We start from the raw sequence: 21,571 nt of genomic DNA, 5'->3' as shown, positions 1-21,571 counted from the left end.
GGTCCTGTATCAAATAATAATAATATTAATAATAATAATGATAATAGTCCTGGCGTTTGATACAAGGCCTTATCACATCGTTGAGACGTCTCAAAGCGCTTCACAGGATACACTATAACGTGAATTGACACTATATTTTGTGGGCGAAACACGACAGCCAATTGCGCACAGAGGCGTCCCCACAAACAGTCGTGGATTGTGTGTGTGTGTGTGTGTGCGGAGTAAGGAAACTTGCCTAAGGTTTTGCTCCACCCGGGAATCGAACCCGGGTCCTCTCGCTCGCGAGGCGAGGACGCTAACCGCTACACTACAAGACTCAACCAAAAAGAAGGCACTTCTGACAATGCAACACTCCCCCCACCCAGACAGCACTGGACAGTCAGGCTGAGAGGGGGGTGTGCGTGTGTGTGATAGAGATTAACTCCGCAGCGCAGGTTGTCTGGCTCGGTAACACACCATATGAGACAATCAGTCAGCGGAGTATCAGGGGAGCTGGGGCAGAGCTACTTGATGGTCTCCATCAAACGTGTGGACATCTGCCTTTGGTAGCAGTTGCAATTTAATGGCGTGTTTGCTCCCTTATCAAATGCCAACCAGGGGATGGTTTGTTGGTGCTTGTGTTGGTGCCCAGAATATATTAGCTTTTATCCTGGACTGTTAGGGTTTTTAGTCACACAAATAGAGCAGAAAAACCAATGCACAGAGGTGCGAAAGAGCGGCCCGTGATGTGTTAATTATCACCAACGCTTATTAACACACATCCCAAGTCTTTAATTATCTTATTCCTGTCCCTGAGAATTGCAGTGTTTGCGGTGTTGCTAATCAGGATTCTAAAAGCAGTGGCTCTTGCCCTCCATCCCCCCCAACACCACACTGGAACATCAGCCTGGACTGTCATCTCGGGTCTCAATATGGGAGGGTGGGGGGTAAGGAAAGGTGGAGGCTTGAGGAGCCCTGTAGCTCAGTGGTTAATGCGCTCACCTCCAAAGTGAGAGGACTTGAGTTCGATACCTGGGACAAGGCGAATCGCTGGGCGAGTTTCCTTACTCCAACGCACCAGTTTACCCAGCAGTGAGCAGGAACCCGGCTGTTAGTTGATTGGCAGATCACTTTCCAGGGGTTATAAAATAATAATAATAATAATAATTTGCTCACTCAATTCCACGACTGTTGTGGGGACGTCGCTGTGCGCAATTGGCTGCCGCGTTTTGCCGACAAAAATATACAGTCGATTCACTTTACGGTATATTCTGCGAAGCGCTTTGAGACGTCTCGCAGACGTGATGAGGCGCTGTATCAAATGCGAGGATTATTATTTTCCCATGATCTTCTGGCCCAAAGGAGGAGAGCGCAAGCGACTGAGCCAGGCTGAGCTTGACCCTGGACGGAATATCGAAGCCCAATAAATCTGATGACGTATGAGGCAAAGAACGTACAGTATATGCAGCCGTTTGGAGTCGCAAATCGGTAAGCCTTAGCTGTTGAATAATTAAGGACATCTCAGCCACCACCCCCCCCACCCCCAGCCCTGCTCGCTCGCAAGACCCTGTTGTGTGTTGCTATGAGCACAGAGTGTGAGCGAGTCAGAGGTACGCAGGTACAGGAACAAGGTTCTCTTTAACCCTTGTAATGGCCTTTTTGGTTCACGGTCTCAAAGCCCCCGTCCTCATGAATTAACCACAAACCTCCTTCCTGAGTTTTCTCTCTCTCTCTCTCTCTCTCCGTCCAGGATGAGAGAGAGTGAGAACAAGAGAAAGAGAGACAGAGAGACAGCGAGAACAAGAATGGGAAAGAGAGCGAGAGAGAGCGAGAGAGGGGGTGAACAACAGAGTGATGGAGCCCAGAGCTGAGGCTTGTGTGAACTAGACCAATTTGGTGTAAAACTAGATCTCCCCCTCCTCCCCCCTCCCCCCTTAGCCCCTCTCCCCGCTCCTCGCCCCCTTTTCCTCTTTCTTAACCTGTGATCAATGTCAAACATTTGCAGAGATTGAGAATTGACGCTGAGCCGAGGGATGGTCGGGATGAAAAGGAACATTGTGATCTCTAATAATAATCCATTTCCTCTCTCTCTCTCTCTCTCTGTCGCTCATTCCCGTTCTCTTGTTCTCCCGCTCTCTCTCTCCCTCTCTCCCTCTCTCTCTCACTCTTTCACCCTCTGTCTCGCTGTCTCTCACTCGCTCATTTTTGTTCGCTTTCTCTCTCTCTCTCTCTCTCTCTCTCGTTCTCTTTCTCATTCTCTCCCTCCCTCTCATTCTACCATTCTATTCTCTCGCTCTCATTCTCTTGTTCTCTCCCTCTCTCTCCCCTCTCATTCCCTCACTCTCTCTCACTTGCTCATTCTTGTTTTCTCTCTCTCTCTTTCTCGATTGGGTATAAATAGGATTGTCAATAGTCTCTTGGACGTGAGGGGATGGAGAAATGAGGAGACAAGGTTAGAAAAAGAGATTGAAAGATCTGCGGTGATCCAATCAACCGGGGAACAGGCTAGGTGGGCTGAGTGCCCTCCTCCTGTGTTTCTCGATCATGTCAGACTGGCGTTCCCACGGGATCACATCGGGGAAAGGGTCTGAGTTTTGCTCAAATTCCCTCGTTGGGAAATGCCGGAAGCCGGACTCCGCATTTCTATTCCACATTGATAGACAATCCACAAAACAACACAGTGGATCCTCTTCTGTGAAGCGCTTTGAGACGTCTCAATGGCGTGATGAGGCGCGATATCAAATACAAGGATTATTATTATCATAACAGTCCTGTTGTTTGCTCCCAGGCCCTGGCACAGCAAAGCACACTTCTGAATCTCTGATGTTTAATTATTTTGGTTTCCCTGTGCTGTATTGATGTCTGAATACAACTGGGTTTTAACTTCTTAGGAAAAAACACGCGCGCGCACCCACACACAGGCTGTGATTTTCACAGAGGGCTAAGGTATTAAAGCACAGTGAGAGATGGACCGTGTGGTGAAGAGAGACCCACAGGCAAAACAGAGAAGCCAAGCAACTCTCAGCGAATCGATTGTGCCTCTCGCTCACTCTTCAAGGCTGAAAATATCCTGCGAGACGGAGGAGAGGAGAGGAGAGGCTCTCGGACTCAAATCTAATGGGCTGTTTATTCATGGTTTTGTTTGAAGTGGTCAAACTGTGTCTTTTGCCCGCTCTCCACCCCCCACATTGTTGATGGAGCCCAATCAATGTTGGGAGGTGAAGAGGAAATCATTGACCCTTATCAGATCAGACCAGACCTGTTTATGTTCCTTCATTGTCCTTTGCAACACAAACTCCTGAGCGTTGAAATTCCACTTAATCTGAGCCAATAGCACTAGTTTGTCCTCAAAATGTTGTGCTTCCGAATATTGTAATAATAATAATCCTGGCATTTGACACAGAGCCTCATCACGTCGTTGAGACGTCTCAAAGCACTTCACAGGGTATATTGTAAAGTGGAGTGACTGTGTGTTTTGTGGGCGAAACGCGGCAGCCAATTGCACAGAGCAGGGTCCCCACACAAGGTCGTGGATTGAGTGACCACATTTTCTTTTGAAGCCCTGGTTGTTGCCAACCTGCGCCTAATACTTTCTGCAATTAGGTTAAGCAGAATCCAGGGAGAGAGAGTGAGAGAGAGAGAGAGCGCATTCCATTCCAACAATCTATCTCTGGGATTTCCATGTGTAGGTGCGATGCCTGGAACTCTCAGTTTGCATTTGGAGACTCTTAAGCAACGGTGATGGGTTTCTGAGTGTGTGGACACCCGGCTGGCCAAAGAAAAATAGAGTAAGTCAGGCCCGACTGAGAATCGGGATGTTTTCACAGGGGATCAGGAAATGGTAAATTAGAAGGAGCTGATAGGTAATCAATACTTTAACTTTGAAGCAAGGTTTGACACGGTCCCTCGCAGGACAGATTAGGTGTTGAAATTATCTGTTTAGATCAATAAGGGAGTTAATAATGGGAAGCCAAGGTAATTGGCAAAGCTCCAAATGGACAGCTGTGTGATTGTCACAGTCATTGCAGACCCCTGAGCTGTTGACGAGGGCTGCAAAGTGTTTGGTTTTCAGTCTTTATTTAATATTAAGTTCCGAGAAAGCAAATTTCACTCCCAGTGATCTCCGAAGCCCTTTGGCACCCGGCCCAATGAACGCCAATTATTATTTAACGCTGAAAAATGTCCCCATAATTCATAATTGTGTTAAAAATAGCCCCAATGTAATTACACACTGAAGGGATTGATGATTAAGTAAATTGCGGAGAGGAAAGGAGTGGGGTGTGCTTAGGCTGTGAGAGCGGTGAATGATCGCACTGAAAATGACAGCCCTTTGTCCAGGCGAATGGGGCGTTACTGTGGCTGAGTTACCCAGAGATAACTGTATCCAAGGTGTTAGCCTGGAGAGGACGTGAGACGGCCATAGATCTAACTGGTTAGTCTCCAGCAGTTACCCCCAAAGCACACGCTGGGCTCCCCCCCCACAAGCCTTGGCTCTCGCTAAGATGCACCTAATACTAGTTAGGTAATCGTGGAGTCCTGTAGCTCAGTGGTTAGAGCACTCGCTTTGCAAGTGAGAGACCTGAGTTCAATTCCAGGCAGAGGGCCAAACCTCGGGCAGGTTTCCTTACTCCACACAGAGCCTAATAATATTCCCTCCAAAACCAAAAACAATACTAAATTGATCATTTTCAATCTACGACTGTTTGTGGGACATTGCTGTGCGCAATTGGCGGCCGCGTTCGCCCACAAATATACAGTCAATTCACTTTACAGTGTGTTCTGTGAAGCGCTTTGGGACGTCCTCCCGACGTGAAAAGCGCTATATCAAATGCAAGGATTATTATTATTATTATTATAAACAGGATGTGTCCCTCCAGGGAGAGAGAGCGAGAGAGAGCGCACTCCATTCCAACAATCTATCTCAGGGATTTCCATGTGTAGGTGGAAGGCAGGGAATTCTCAGTCGGGTTTGGAGACTCTTAAGCAACGGTGATGGGTTTCCGCACGTGTGTCAGACACCACCACTCCACCCCCCCAAAAAAAAACCTTTAAATGTTCTTGCCATCTTGGTTTCAATAGCAAAAGGGTCCCTGATTCTGTGTAAATATTCCTTTTCAAGTCTTCCCACTGATAATCCTGATCTCACGGCTTTTTTGTGAGGATCAAATTAACAAACGGATTAACGTCCCGAGGCAATAATCTTTCACTGTTTATTCTCCGAAGAAATAACCCCACAGCCTTTAAGAATTGATTAATCTGTTGCGTTTGTAGTGAATAACAAGCAGCTGCATGCTATCTCTCCAGCTTGAAGTTTAAAAATAGCTCGGTCTTAAAATCGCTCGGTCTGTAAAGGAGGTTACTCCAGGGTAATGTGGAACTACATTTGGATGTTATCTGCTATTTTTAAACGCGTTCCTTATTCCCAGGCGTGAGTCTCTGAGGCTTTCTGTGAAGTCGGAACCTTGGAGATCTTAAATAAAACTCATAAGAGCCACACACACGTACACACACACACGCATACACACACGTACACACACGCATACACACACGTACACACACACACACGCATACACACACGTACACACACACACGCATACACACACATACCGAGGGTTTCAAACTGTTTATCTGACCAAAAGATGACGCTGAGAATAAACAATGCAGGTGCTTTGATGTATGTCTTCCCTGAGAGTTCTATCAAATGGCTTATTAGGATAAATCACTGCCTTTGTAATTAAAATCTGTAGAGGGAGAGCGGAGAAAGCAAGTAAGCGTCTTAGATGGTCTTGAACTTGAGACGTCTTCCACCAATGTGGCTGCCCTCAAGAGAGGGTGACCTGCTCTTAATTAAAAGTAGGAGGAAATTAAATAGCAACTCACACACACAATAATAATGATAATCATATAGCAATAATAATCCTTGCGTGGAATCCTGTAGCTCAGTGGGTAGAGGACCCGGGTTCGATTCCCGGGCGAGTCAGGGTGAAACGTTGGGCAAGTTTCCTTCCTCCACACACACACACACAGACACACACGCAGACAGACACACACACAGACAGACACACACACACACGCAGACACACACACATACGCAGATGCACACACACAGACACACACACACGCCTCTGTTTACCAGCAGGAAGTAGGAACCCGCTTGTACATTGAAGACGTGGTGAGGCACTATATCAAGTGCAAGGCTTATTATTCTTATTAGTTGATGCAGCGCCTGATCACGTCGTTGAGACGTCTCAAAGCGCTTCACGGCGTATCCGGTAAAGTGGAGTGACTCTCACATACACTCACACACAGACACATTCACACACTCACACTCTGCAGCTGGTGTGAGACATTGCAAGGAGCCTTTGATTTATTTACATTGCCTGTTAAATGTCAGCTCATATCAGTGCCCCAGTTAAACCTCTCTTGTCCATCTATCTCTGCTCCTATTTCAATCATTCTGCTCAGCAATCTTCCAGTTAAAACGGATTATTATTATCAGCTTTTTTGATGTTTTCCTTTCACCGCATCCTTCTGGACAGGATTTTCCTCTGGGATCTCTCCCCTCCTCTCTCTGTCTCTCGCTCTCTCTGAGCTCGGGAAATATTCCCTGTCAGCACAGCGTAAGTAAGGAGGAATATGGACCGATTCCCTGAAACACAAGGATCATCAGGTGGTCGGGGAATGAGACGGCGATCACAGCCAGAGGAAACGTGATAAAAAATAAATTTTTAAATAATAAAAAATAAATGATAACAATAATAATCCTGGCATTTGACACGGCGCCTTATTGCGCCTTCGAGACGTCTCAAAGCGCTTCACACGATGCACTGCAAAGTGAATTGACTGCATATTTTGCGAGCGAAACACATCAGCCCTTCACTATCCAGCGCCTTGGGACATCTTCTGATGTAAAAGACGCTGTGTAAATGCAATTTGTTGTTGTGTTGTTGTTGGAGGTGCCATCCTTCAGATGAAGACGCCATGAAAGACCCTATATCGGATGTAAAGGTTATTATTATTATTATTATTATTATTAGCTTCATGCGTTGCCTGATTGCAATACTTCAGGGTTGGTTTGTCTCAAGTCAAGGTTAAAAATAATAAACCTTTCATTACAGAATAAATCTGCTTCCGCAGTGCAGTTCACGTTTAAATGCCTTTGACAGATGCTCGAGAGGTTTTCACCAAACTGGGATTAAAAGAATAATAATAATAATAATAATGATCCTTACAGATGGAGAGAGAGAGAAGTGGGAGAGAGGAGGAGGAGTGAGATGAGGGAAAGAGAGAAGGGGGAAAGAGAGAGGGGGGAAAGAGAGAGATAAATAGAGTCTCCAAACCAAGCTGAGATTTCCATGTGTCCCACCTACACATGGAAACTCCGGAGATGGATTGTTGGAATGCGCTCTCTCTCTCTCTCTCTCTCTCTCTCTCTCTCCCTGGAGGGACGCACCCTGGTTACCTAATTCCGGAGAGTATTAGGCGCAGGTTGGTGAGAGCCAAGCCTTGGGGTGGGGTGGGGGGAGCCCAGAGTGTGGGTTGGGATAAATGCTGTCTCTCTCTCTCTCTCTTCTTGTTGTCCACCCCCTGAAAAAAATACGAACACACACACACACACACACACACACACACACGTACACGCACGACTTCAATTGAGAAGACATCACAGCTCAAGGTTAACAGTTAGAATTGCTGTGTAAATGGAGAATTGTGGCATCTGTCTCCTGAACACGTCTCTAACCGGGTTTCAGTGCTTCTGTCCAACCAACAGTCAACAACAACAATAATAATAATCATTGCATTTGATACAGCGCCTTATCACGTCTTCGAGACATCTCCAAGCGCTTCACAGGATATACCGTAAAGTGAATTGAATGTATATTTTGTGGGTGAAACACGACAGCCAATTGCGCACAGCGATGTCCCCACAAACAGCCGTGGACTGACTGACCGCATTATATTTTTTTGAGTGTATTATTACCCCCGGGAGAGAGATCCGCCAATCGACTAACAACCGGGTTCCTACTGACTGCTGGTAACCAGAGGCGTGTGGGAGGAGTGAGGAAACTTAACTAAGGTTTCGCCATGTCCTGTCCCGCCCGAACGGCCGGGAATCAAATCCCGGGTCCTCTCGCTTCCGAGGCGAGTGATCGGAGGCAACTAGACTCCTACTTACTGCTGTGTGAACAGAGTGTAATAACAGGTGTCAGTACCAGTCTCTGATGTTTAGTCTGTGATCCTCACTCTACCTGTTGTGTCTGTAGATTTGTTCCTCTCTCTTTCCCTCCCTCCCTCCCTCTCTCTCTCTTTCCCTCTTGTGTCTGGTGTGTGTGTGTGTGTGAGGGACCTTCACTGTCAGCAGCTACAGGTGGGGCTTTAAAAAGAACCTCTTCTCTTCCTCTCTCTCTCTCCCCTCTCCCTTCCTCCCCACTCACCCACTCCTCTGTGTCTATCTGCCTTCCTCTCTCTGCCCCCCATCTCTCCCCCCTCACCACCTTTCTCTCTCCTCCCTTCTCTTTCTTTCTCTCTTCCCCCCCTTTCTCTCTCCTCTTCTCTCTTTCTTTCTCTCCCCCCATCTCCCTCTCACACGCCTCTGTCGGTGTAGCCCAGTGAGGCTGACGGTGGTATAGACGGACATCACATCACATCGCACTCTGTACCACTGAGAGAGGAGGAGAGGAAGTCAGAGAACGATTTCACCATCAGCTCATATACCACCAGAAAAGTGACCAGAGAGGGTGTGAGACACAGACAGAGAGACTGAGACAGACAGAGAGACAGACAGAGAGACTGAGACAGACAGAGAGACAGACAGAGAGACTGAGACAGACAGAGAGACAGACAGAGAGACTGAGACAGACAGAGAGACAGAGACAGACAGAGAGACAGACAGAGAGACAGACAGATAGACAGAGAGACGGAGACAGACAGACAGAGAGACGGAGACAGACAGACAGACAGACAGAGAGACTGAGACAGACAGACAGAGAGACTGAGACAGACAGAGAGACAGAGACAGACAGAGAGACAGAGAGACGGAGACAGACAGACAGACAGATAGACAGAGAGACGGAGACAGACAGACAGACAGAGAGACAGACAGACAGACTGAGAGAGAGTGTGAGTGAGAGCCACAGAGAGTGACAGAGGGGAAGTCAGTCAGAGAGAGAGAGAGAGAGTGAGAGCTTTCAACAATAAAAAAGGCTGTAAAAAAAATTCTCTTCTTCCTTATCCGCAAACCAAGTGATCAGTGAGTCTGAGATACAGAGAGAGAGAGAGAGAGAAGGAAGAAAGAAAGAAGAGAGAGAGACACAGAGAGAGACTGAGAGAGAGACAGAGAGAGAGACACAGAGAGAGACACAGAGAGAGGGAGTAGCGGAGCTCTGACCGCGACCCCAGACACTGTGCCCACAGTCACTTCACCCCGCCCTGGGGGGTGAGACCCGGGGCTGGGGCTGTTGGATGGGGAGGGGGTGGGTGGGGGGAAGGGGGAGAGGCTTTTCTTGGACTGTCCTTCAGAAGGAAATACCGTTGATCCATTGCCAACACCGTGTCGGGTTCTCGCCCCTCTCCCCTGTGGCTGAGAGGTAAGTGGGGTTTGGGGTTCGGGGGTCAGTGGAGACCCCACAATCTGATCGTCACAACACAAAGTTTCTCTACTTTGCTGATACAGAGACCCTGTAACAGGTGCCACTGGGCACGGGGTGGGGGGGGGGAGAGTGGGGGGAGTGGGGGGGAGAGTGGGGGAGTGGGGAAGTGGTGGGGGAAGTGGGGGGTGGGGGGGGGAGAGTGGGGGAGTGGGGGGGAGAGTGGGGTGTTGGGGGGGGAGAGTGGGGTGTGGGGGAGTGGTGGGGGGAAGTGGGGAGTGGGGGTGGGGGGGGGAGTGGGGGGGAGAGTGGGGGTGTTGGGGGGGGAGAGTGGGGGTGTGTATGTTGGGAGAGTGTGTGGGGTGAGTGTGTGTGTGGGGAGAGAGTGTGTGGGGGGGAGAGAGTGTGGGGGGAGAGAGAGCGGGGGGAGAGTGTGTGGGGGGGAGAGTGTGTGGGGGGGAGGAGAGTGTGGGGGTGGAGAGAGAGTGTGTTGGGGGGGAGAGAGTGTGTTGGGGGGGAGAAAGTGTGGGGGGTGGAGAGAGTGTGTTGGGGGGGGGTGTGGAGAGAGTGTGTGTGGGGGGAGAGAGTGGGGGGGGAGAGAGTGTGTTGGGGGGGGGAAGAGAGTGTGTGTGGGGGGGAGAGAGTGTGGGGGGGGGAGAGAGTGTGTGGGGGGGGGAGAGTGTGTGTGGGGGGGGAGAGAGTGTGTGGGGGTGTGAGAGTGTGTGTGGGGGGGGGGGGGGTGGAGGTGAATGTGTCTGTATTTGTGTACAGTAGTTATCCTCCCAATCCATCATCTCACAGTATGTTACCTGTCACTCACTCACTCACTCACTGTGTGTGAGTGTCTCTGGTGTAATGGTGTGTGTGGTCTCTCTCTCTCTCCCCCTCTCCCCCTCTCTCTCCCCCTCTCCCCCTCACACACACTTCGCTAAATCTCAGCCCTTAACGCGCATTTTCCTGCCTTATTTTTTCGCTCTCAACGCTCTCAGTGATTATCCCTCCCGCTGGGTGGCTGTTTTGGTGCTGTCCGCAATAATGTGCGCGTTTTCAGAGCACCAGCAGTGAAAGGTAAATAGATCGCCACAAGAATCCATTAGATTGGTATAATTTTATATATATATAGAGAGAGAGAGAGAGAGAGAGATATTCATAGTTGTGTAAAAAAAACACAGATCCCGGCAATTAACCAGAGATATACAGTCAATTCACTTTACAGTGTATCCAGTGAAGCGCTTTGAGACGCCTCTGAGACCTGATCAGACGCTGTGTCAAATGTCGGGGAGTGTTGTTGTTGTTGTTGTTGTTGAATTCATATTATTTAAAGGAGACATTTTATTTCGCCCCAAATTGAACGGTCTTCACAGAGTCTGTAATAAATGAGTTAACTTTTTACTCCCCTCTCCTCCCCCCTCTCTCTCCCCATCCCCATCTCTCCTTCCTGCTCTCTCTCTCCCCTCTCTCCTTTCTTTCTCTCCTTCCCCCTCTCTCTCTCCTTCTCTCTCTCCCCTCCTTCCCTCTCTCTTTCTTTCTCTCCTTCCCCCTCTCTCTCCTTCCCTCTCTCGTTCCCCCTCTCTCTCCTTCCCTCTCTCCTTCCCCCTCTCTCTCCTTCCCTCTCTCGTTCTCTCTCTCTCTCTCCTTCCCTCTCTCTCTCCTTCCCTCTCTCGTTCTCTCTCTCTCTCTCCTTCCCTCTCTCATTCTCTCACTCTTCCCTCTTTCGTTCTCTCTCTCTTCTTCCCTCTCTCATTCTCTCTCTCTCCTTCCCTCTCTCTTTCTCTCTCTCTCCTTCCCTCTCTTGTTCTCTCTCTCCTTCCCTCTCTCATTCTCTCTCTCTCCTTCCCTCTCTCGATCTCTCTCTCCTTCCCTTTCTCATTCTCGCTCTCCTTCCCTCTCTCATTCTCTCTCTTTCTCCTTCCCTCTCTCTTTCTTTCTCTTTCTCCTTCCCTCTCTCGTTCTCTCTCTCTCCTTCCTTCTCTCTTTCTCTTTCTCCTTCCCTCTCTCGTTCTCTCTCTCTCCTTCCTTCTCTCGTTCTTTCTCTCTCCTTCCCTCTTTCATTCTCGCTCTCCTTCCCTCTCTCATTCCCTCTCTCCTTCCCTCTCTCATTCCCTCTCTCATTCTCTCTCTCTCCTTCCCTCTCTCGTTCTCTCTCTCCTTCCCTCTCTTGTTCTCTCTCTCCTCTCAATTCCTCTCTATTGAAGGATGTGATCGATCAAATCTGTAATAAATTAAATAAGGTTTTACCCTCCTCTCCCCTCTGTCTCTCCCACCCCCAACCCCCTGAGTTGAGTTGGTAGCCAATGGTTTGTTCTGTATAAATAATAATAATAATCTAAATACAATCATTTATAAATAATCTACAAATAATCTCTAAATAATAAGAATAATAATTACTCTATAAATAATCGTCTATAATTAATAATAGTCCATCAATAATAATAATAATAATATTGTGGTTGTTCTGCTCCTAGATGGCGGCTGATGGCGAGGGAAGGGGTTGTGAATAAGTAGCCGATCTGTCTCCAGGTGTTGGAGCGGGCAGTGGTGTGAACATGGCGGGTGGAGTAGCTGCTTGGCTCCCCTTTGCCAGGGCAGCAGCCATTGGATGGATGCCAGTCGCTAACTGCCCCATGCCTCTGGCCCCAGGGGACAAGCACAAGAAACAGGACGAGTTGTTGGTCCTCAACGTGAGCGGGAGACGCTTCCAGACCTGGAGGAACACCCTGGAGAGGTTTCCGGACACCCTGCTGGGCAGCACAGAGAAAGAGTTCTTCTTCAACGACGAGAGCAAAGAGTATTTCTTCGACCGAGACCCTGACATCTTCAGGAACGTGCTGAACTTCTACAGGACTGGCAAACTCCACTACCCGCGGCACGAGTGCATCTCGGCCTACGACGAGGAACTCTCGTTCTTTGGTATTATCCCCGAGATCATCGGCGACTGCTGTTACGAGGAATACAAGGACCGTAGGCGGGAGAACGCCGAACGGCTGATGGACGACAGCGACAATGAGAATGGGGGCGAGGGCGCCCTGCCCTCCAGAACCTTCCGCCAGACCATGTGGAGGGCTTTCGAGAACCCGCACACCAGCACCATGGCGCTGGTCTTCTACTACGTCACCGGTTTCTTCATCGCCGTGTCGGTAATCACCAACGTGGTGGAGACGGTACCCTGCGGCAACGACCCCGGAAGCGTCAGGGACTTGCCCTGCGGCGAGAGGTACTCGGTAGCTTTCTTCTGCCTGGACACGGCTTGTGTCATGATCTTCACGGTGGAGTACCTGCTCCGATTCTTCGCCGCCCCCAGTCGCTACAGGTTCATGAGGAGCGTGATGAGCATCATTGACGTGGTGGCCATCATGCCCTACTACATTGGGTTGGTCATGACCAACAACGAGGACGTCAGCGGGGCCTTTGTCACCCTCAGGGTCTTCAGGGTCTTCAGGATCTTCAAGTTCTCGCGTCACTCCCAAGGCCTGAGGATCCTGGGCTACACCCTCAAGAGCTGTGCCTCCGAGCTGGGCTTCCTGCTCTTCTCCCTCACCATGGCCATCATCATCTTCGCCACCGTCATGTTTTACGCCGAAAAGGGCTCCACCCACAGCAAGTTCACCAGCATCCCCGCCTCCTTCTGGTACACCATCGTCACCATGACAACTCTGGGGTAAGTGGTTACAGGCTTCCCCGCTCTCCCTCTTCCCCCCCTCCCCACCCGTTCCCCTCTCTTCCCTTCTCTCCCCTGCTCCCCTTTTCCCCACTTCTCTCCCTCGCCCCCTCTCTCCCTCCCCTTCTCTCCCTCCCACCACCATTGCCATCACCCTCCCATCCCAAGTTGATGACACAAACTCTTGGCTCATTGGGTTTGAGAGAGGAAACGCACACATGTCCTCAGAGTTTCTGGAGTAAGAGTAACAGCCAAAGCCAAACCATCAACATTGATACAGAGAGAGAAAGAGAGGAATGGTACAGAGAGAGCAATGATAGATTAGAGAGAGCTATGAGAGAGAGAGAAAGAGAGAGAGAGAGAGAGAGAAAATGAGTGCAAAGATACAGAGAGAGAAAAACGATAGAATGAGAGAGATGGATGTTACAGAGAGCGCGAGAGAGAGGGGGAACAATGTCACAGAGAGAGAGAGAGAGAGCAGAGATACAGAGAGCGAACAATGATAGAGAGAATGAGAGAGACGGATGGTAAAGAGAGTGGGAGCTGTTTGGCGTTTAGCAATGTAGAGGGTGTGAAATTGACTAATTAAACCCCGGCTTCAAGTTCCCTGCAAATCGCCAGCGTACGAGGCATCACTTGATTGTGTTCTTAGAAATCAGCTTCTTTCATGTATATTGTTATCTGTATAATATATACTGTAAAACAAACTCCAGGAATCGAGTGTAGCTTAAGCTTTGTGTTGTCGTGTGGCGAAATGAAGCAGTTATAAATCTTTACAAGAAGTGAAATTGGAAGTATACCTCAGGGACCATCCGACTGAGATGCGTAGGTGTTTGTTAGATCAGGGTATCGAGGGATATGGGGCAGGGGTGGGTAATTGGAGTTGAGGTACAGATCAGCCATGATTTGTTTCGCCTACAAAAATATGGTCTATTCACTTTACAGTGTATCCTGTGAAGCACTTTGAGACGTCTCGACAACATGATAAGGCGCTGTATCGAATGCGAGGATTATTATTATCTAATAGAATGGCGACACAGGCTCGAGGGGATGAACGGCCTCCTCGTGTTCCTATGTCCCTAGGCCAGGGACAAATCTACACCCCGTTTCCGGGTGCAAATGTCCCCAGTTCCCCCAAATTCCCTGCCTTACTCTCCCAACAGTGCCACAGTCTGGTGCTGCCTGGCGCCCCGAAGCACTAAGTAGAAAGTACGCTGGACAGCTCGCCAAGTTCAGAGTGATTCTGTTTGAACGCTCCTATTTCATTAAACCCCCGAAAAGGAAATCAGAGAGGGCAACGGGGAATTGTGTGTGTGTGTGTGTCTTCCCTCCTGTTTTTCAACGGTCTATCAAAGAGCAATAAAGCTCCAAGTCTCCCTGCAATAAAAAGCAGTGATTTATTTATATTTTACCCAGGGAGGGACAGACCGTCTATATAAGCTGACAGATAAACGCTGCTCAGAGACAAATAAGTGTTTGTCAAATATCCTGGGCTAAAGCTCTGGTGGTGTGCAGGGATGTGTGAGGAGCAAGTTTCTCTCTCTCTCTCTCTCTTGCCCCCCTCAACAACCCCCCCCCCCCCCCCCCCCCACCCCCACTGCACTGCTGTGCATAATTGGCTGCCCACAAAATATCCAGTCACTACACTTTACAGTGTATTCTGTGACGCGCTTTGAGACGTCGCTAAGACGCGATGAGGCATTAATATTGTTAGTAACTGTGCGGGGGGCGATGAGGAAGGCGCTGTCCAGGGGCTGAATGTCATGCTCTGGGTTCAGTTGCTGACAGAGATGCCTTTCAGCACTGAGGACAGCGACCGCATTACTCTGAGCACTTTTTGACAAAGCACCTGGTGACCTGAAGCCAACACCAACACCAACAACAACAACAACAACAATAATAATAATGATCCTTGCGTTTGCTATCGCGGCTTATCACGTCTTTGAGACGTCTCAAAGTGCTTCACAGCAGTCTGTACCGTAGAGTGGATCTTGAGAAGCGATCTGAGACTTCCTCCCAGGTGTGACAGGGGCTCCTACGTCAAATGTAGGGGTTATTATTGTTGTTGTTGTTGTTATCTGGTACTCTTTTGCAGTGCTGGGGATGCGCACACACACGCACACACACAATAACAGGCACAAATGGTAGAAAGCAATCTGTTGATATCGTTAGCCAAAGGACATGGCCAAGGTCTTTCATTGGCAGGATGGACGATGTGTGTTGCTGTTGGGGGGGAGGGAAGGTAATGAGAATCTATCATGGTTGTTTGTAGGACATCGCTGTACGCAAATTGGCTGCTGTATTTGCCTACATAGCACAGGGCAGCTTTACATCTCCAGTAAAACCCTGCCAAGCCCTTGAGGACATCCTCTGGAATGTAAGGATTATAGCTATTTCTCGGCAGTCACGGCCTTCGCCTTGTCTGAGAGAACAGCGATTCTCTTTTTAGTATTTTATTACAGCTTCATTTGAAAATCTAACAGCAAAGCCGAACAGGAAGAAAAACAATGGCGTTGATTAATATTTTAAAATCAGTCTGTCCGCTCATGCGTTTGATAAGTCGTCTATTATCATTCTAAACCCTTTCAATCCCTCTAACATTATATTTCTTCGCCAGGGCAATCCATCCCCCGAGATTGGAACTGTCTATTCCGTCTCCAACATTAGGGAAGTGACATTACACTTTGATAACTGAAATCTATTTAAAAAAAAACCTGAAGCAACATTTGACTTTAGATACTACATTCTCTTCACCTTTAAACACACATCAATTGTAACGGAGCAAATTTGCACACAGCTGTTTTGACATGACATTTTATTTGCCTACCTGCCGAGGTAGGGCGCACACAGTCAAATATAATTGGCTTCTCATTTCCTCAGTCCATTACCGGTCTTAGAGATTTGATAATCGCAGGTTCTCTTGTCAAGAAAACTGTTAAATGTTGCATTTTCGACCCCAACAGAAAGGGAAAGCAATATATGAGGTTCGGGCTTGCTCTAAAGAAACTTTTATGATAATAATAATAATCCTGGGTTTTGATACAGCGCCTTATCACATCGTTGAGACGTCTCAAAGCGCTTCACGGGCTACGCTGTAAAATGGAGTGACTGTGTATTTTGTGGGCGAAACACAGCAGCCAATTGCGCCCAACGACGTCCCCACAAACAGTCATCTGGGCAATGGCGGGTATGATCTCACAAATATCCCTTCTATGGCACAGGTCACCACAGCGCTAATAGGATTTTTTTTATTATAAATTGACAGGTCTATTGCTAAAATTGATAAGAATTGTGCAAAGATATAAGCACATTGAAAACTATGCGTATTAGGATTGATCAGCGCTGAGTAAATAGTGGGGGCTGTCTGTGTCTCTCTCTGTGTCTCTCTCTCCGTGTCAGTCTCCCTCCTGCTGTATCTCTCTGTGTGTCTCTCGGTCTCCCTTACACTTATCTTCGACATTGATAGATATTCAGAGAATCTGATCTAATTGCATTAGGAGAGATTCCTGGCCGTGTGCATTGTGTACTTTCCATCTGACTAAAGTCTGCTTCATGTAAACTGCCGATGTATAGACAGTTACCACACTTGACAGCAATTCTCCGTTAAGCTCTTTGAGGTATTTCAAGGTTATAGGCGCTGTATCAATTGTAATCATTATCATTAGTTCACTGGCTGCCTTTGCTATCCTTTCATTAAAATAAAATAGCTGACAATCTGGGGCTATTGTTAATACAATAATGGACAAGCAATTACTAATCAATAAGTGTCTGGAGGTTACACTAAAGACTTTTTAATTCCACACGGGTAGTGAAGGCATTGTCAATGGGATGCTTCTGTGAATCCAAGGGAAAACGTTTAATTATTTGAACAAATGGAGTAAAATACTCTCTCTCTCTGCCCCTCTCTCTCTCTCTCTCTCTCTCTCTCTCTCCCTGTCTCTCTCTCTCTGTCTCTCTCACAGAGCAGCCGAGCGCTGTCTGCCCTGGGAGTGGAGGGTTTTTCTAACTTTAGCGAGCGACTGCAGGGTGCCTTTGGATAAAAATCGTTCATTTACGTCTTGGCTGATTGTGGGGACGTCGCACTGTGTGCAAATTGTCCGTTGCAGCATTCACCTACAAAGCACACAGTCACAGTAAAATCCTTGAGACGTCACAGTGATATGACAATGTACTGTATCAAACGCAAGGTACATATATATATATATACATAAGTCAGGAATAGCCTGGGTTAAATGTAGGACACAGCGATGTATCCTTCCACTGAGTCCTGCAGCTCAGTAGTTAGAGCATTCGCCTCACCAGCGAGAGGACCTGGGTTCCATTCCCAGTCAGGGCGAAACGTTGGTCAAATTTCCTTACTCCACACACACGGCGGTAAGTAAGAACCCGGTTGTTAGTCGACTGGCAGGTCCGGGGGTAATAATCCCTTAAAAGAAAGAAAAATATTAATTTGGTCACTCAATCCACGGCTGTTTGTAGGCGTGAGGGTGGGAGATTCATTCTGTGTGTACAGCCGTAACTTTCTACTCTCGCCCCCAGTGCAAAACGATGCCGAACACACACACACACACACTTGCGCAATGTCCTAAGGTATAACTATCTCCCTTAAAAGCCAGGCTGGCAGGAGAGGTAAGGTCAGTCAAGAGAGTCTGGTTCAGAAGTTCGATCGATAATCGCTCTCCTTTTCAAGTGGAAATACACCGAGAGAAAGTGTGCAAACTGTCAGCTGCCAGCAACCAAACCCAGAGTTCACACTCATCACTCCTGCACAGTTAATAATAATAATAATAATTATAATCCTTGCATTTGATACAGCGCCTTATTACGTCTTCGAGACGTCTCAAAGTGCTTCACAGGATGCACTGTAGAGCGTAGTGACTGCACATTTTGTGGGCGAAATGTGTAAATTGATGACGGAAGAATCATTGAGCAAATCGCTAGCGAAGCAACCAGGTTTACCCTGAATTTGTGATAAGCCGATCATTAAATCTCACTGCCTGACTTAACCGACCACCCACTCGCCAACCTCATCAATACAAATTGGACAAAGGGGGTTTGACAAAGTGCAGGCAGTTTACTCACCACTTTGGTCTTGTTGTTGGGGCTCTGTGACCTCAGTGGCTTTGAAGCTACTGATGAGTGCGAAGAAGAGCTTAATTAACGTGAGCCGTTGACGGTGACGTCTCAGTTAATAAGCGTGTCTGCGCTGATGTCAAATGATCTCTCTTGTGCTGTCGTCAGCCCAATGTTAGATGTTCAGTGACTCGAAGGCGATTCAAAAGATATCAAAGATCCTCTGAATTGGAAAGAACGAAGCTTAAAGGTGTTAACGTGACACCCTCAGAACTCCCGGCAGGTCCAGGAAACTCTCAGTCCTCCTGAACCGGCTGTTTTTGTTTCAAACCCCAACCCCCTCCCCTCACCCCCAAAAAAAAATTCTCACCGTTTCGTAAAGTCGTTTTTTTTTAATATGGAACGTGGCAAATATCCAATTTTATGAAGCATAAAATGCAGCAAAGCTTTGGACGTTTTAGAGAGCGGGCGGACACGCATTTCTTATTAAGGAACCGGTTAAGAAATGCCGCAGATTAGATCTCGTGAGAAAGAGGGTGAAACCCACTGATACTGGTGCTAGTGATAAAGCTCTCTGGATATCAGTGGGGTGCTTCTGAGTATTTCTCACATGGAACGGTTGCGGGATCATTAGACTGAAGTCAGAACAAATCTGCAGAGACACGACTTCAGTGAGCGAGCGGTAAACTTATGGAACAGGCTCCTTAGGGAGGGAGGGAGACAGACAGACAGACAGACAGACAGACAGACAGACAGACAGACAGACAGACAGACAGACAGACAGACAGACAGACAGACAGACAGACAGACAGACAGACAGACAGACAGACAGACAGACAGACAGACGCTGGGAGCAGGAAGTGTCAATTGTTTCAAGAACAAATTCGTTAGGTTTCTGCTAGAAAATAATGTCTGGGAGAGACGTACAGTGTATAGTTCGGGACACGTCATGGGAAGCGACCGCCAGGACGGTGGAAGGTGAACTGGGTGGACCTCGTTCTTCTTTCGCCTTACGTTCTTACGTCCCATCTGCGCCGCTGCCTGGATTCGAGTGGATTCGTTGTGCTTCCCGACCGATGATTTTCTGGAGCAGGGAATTCCCGCAGTGTCCCAGACGTTATTCCTGCCTCCTCCAGAAACGGATTGATCTCTGCCAGTGCTGCGCAGGCGGGTACAGATCAGCCGCTGAGTTTGCTTGTGTATTACAAGCCCTAGGCTTCAAAGTAACTCGCCTTGCCCTTTTCTGTTGTCTGAAGCTTCTTCAAAGGTGGGATGTGTTTTGGACCCTCGGAGGCTCAGTCCCTCTCGGACCTGATGACTTGTCCCGCAGTGAATTCGAGTTCTTAATTACGGTTTTACTCATTAAAAAAAAAACGACCAATTGCTGACCCATTGCCAGGGACATTAGAGTTGTTGTGTCCGTGAGCCCTACCGATTTAGACCCGGCAATCAGATAGCATTGTGGCAATTTTGCGGTATTTCCTAATGGAATTTCTTAATTAAGAAACTCATCAGTAAGCGCCGTTGCCATGCAGGCTCGCTCGCTCGCTCGCTCACTCCGACACTGTCTGTTTCCAGAGCCGGTTGGTGGGGTTCCCTCGAGTTGAGACCGGATTTCTTAATTACAAAATCCATTAAGAAATAGCGCAAATTTAACAACTTGATTTCTTTTTCAAATTAAAACGGGTCTTTTATGAAACTTGAAGCTTCTGAGGGAGGACATTAATTTGATGTAGTGACGTGACTTAATAAATAATCAGGCCAAGTTCCCCAATTGGGGCTTGAACCCACAAACCTCTGACCCAGAAGTCAGAGCACAAGCTCCTGAGCCATTCTGTCACAAGGCTCTTACCCTTCACACAGGTTTTGGCGACTGCATTGGAGGGTAAGGAGTCTGTCACTTGCTGGGACTTGTCTGGCTTTGAACCCACGACTGAGAGCTGATTCCCAATGCATTAGGATTACATATAAACAGGAGGAGGCCATTCAGTCCCTTGACCCTGTTTCTCCACTCTATTAGATCGTGGCTAATTTGTACATAATAATAATAATAATAATAATGGCATTTGATATAACGCTTTTCACATCTTCTCAACGTCTCAAAGCGCTTCACAGAATAGACTGTAATGTGAATTGACTGTATATTTGTGGGCAAAACGCGGCAGCCAATTGCGCACAGCAGCGTCCCCCAAACAGTCATGGAACCTGTTTATTATTTTTTTTCTTGAGGGATTATTATCAGGCGTGTGGAGTAAGGAAACTTGCCCAAGGTTTCGCCCTCTGCCGGGAATCGAATCCAGGTCAGTGCTCTAACCACTGAGCTGCAGGACTTCACTCAACACCAATTATCTGCCTTTGCCCCATATCCCTTGATCCTCGACCTAAAAAAACATCCATCCACCTGAGTCTTAAAAATATGAATGGATCCAGCCATAATCCACAGCCTTTTGGGGGAGGGAGAGAGTTCCAGATTCCCACTCGCCTTTGGGTGAAAAACTGACCCTGATTTCACTCCTAAATGGCCCGGCTCCAATTTTAAGATGATGCCTTTTGTTCTGGATTCAGGTGGGATGCGTGGAAAGTTTGGTTTGGAGACTGTTAAGCATGGTGATGGGTTCTGCGCGTGTTAGACACCCGGCTGGCCAAAAAGAAAAAAATGGTTCCCCCAATGGTCCCTCTTTGTTTTACCCCACCCGACCCCCTCCCACCCCTCCCTCTCCTCATGCCCCCTCGCCCGCCCCCAAAGCCTTGGATGGAGTTGATGTTCTGATCAGCAGTGTGCAGTCATCTGAATTCTGAACGAGCGACTGAGCCAAGACTGGTTAGAGTAAGTAGCCACGTGCTCCCGTGAATTAATACAGACAGTAAACAGTAATTGGCAGCGCAGTTTTCACTGCTTCTTATTAACAGGTGAAAGCTTCAGAGACCACATTAGCCAAACGAGGAAAACATTATAGATAATAGCGAAGCATCTTTAATGGGTCCTCTCTCTATCTCTCTGTGTGCGGCACAGCCATCACATCTCCACACACACACTTAGCACAGTGACAGCTGTGGGTCTCAAACACGGTAGCTTCTGCAGCGACATAGGGTGATGGTTTCCAAACACCGAGTCTCTGGTTGACATTGTATATTTTTCCTGAAAGGCAGGGTCGATGGCTCTGTCATGGGAACATCAGCCCAATGGACGTCTAAACGTCAATTTATAATAACAATTATAATAGTAATCCTTGCCCTTCTCACAGGACATGCTGTAAAGTGTAGTGACCGAGTA

General features: G+C 47.9%; 1 protein-coding gene across 2 annotated transcripts in view; it reads left to right on the top strand.

Moving 5' to 3' along the window:
• Positions 1-9,448: 9,448 nt before the first annotated feature.
• kcnd3 (potassium voltage-gated channel, Shal-related subfamily, member 3) overlaps positions 9,449-21,571 on the top strand; it is a 34,300-nt gene continuing 22,177 nt past the window's right edge. The window contains exons 1-2 of one of the 2 annotated variants that reach the window (XM_042342137.1): positions 9,449-9,566; positions 12,032-13,224. In XM_042342137.1, coding sequence (XP_042198071.1) covers positions 12,113-13,224 — 1,112 coding nt within the window. In that variant the 5' untranslated portion in view covers positions 9,449-9,566; positions 12,032-12,112. Of the gene's footprint in view, positions 9,567-10,558; positions 10,635-12,031; positions 13,225-21,571 lie in introns of those variants that run through there. The other variant, XM_042342136.1, reaches the window with a different exon arrangement.

Source organism: Callorhinchus milii, unplaced genomic scaffold, assembly GCF_018977255.1.
Source record: "Callorhinchus milii isolate IMCB2004 unplaced genomic scaffold, IMCB_Cmil_1.0 Scaffold19, whole genome shotgun sequence".
Lineage (NCBI taxonomy): Eukaryota > Metazoa > Chordata > Chondrichthyes > Chimaeriformes > Callorhinchidae > Callorhinchus > Callorhinchus milii.
This window is presented reverse-complemented; position numbering and strand designations above follow the sequence as displayed.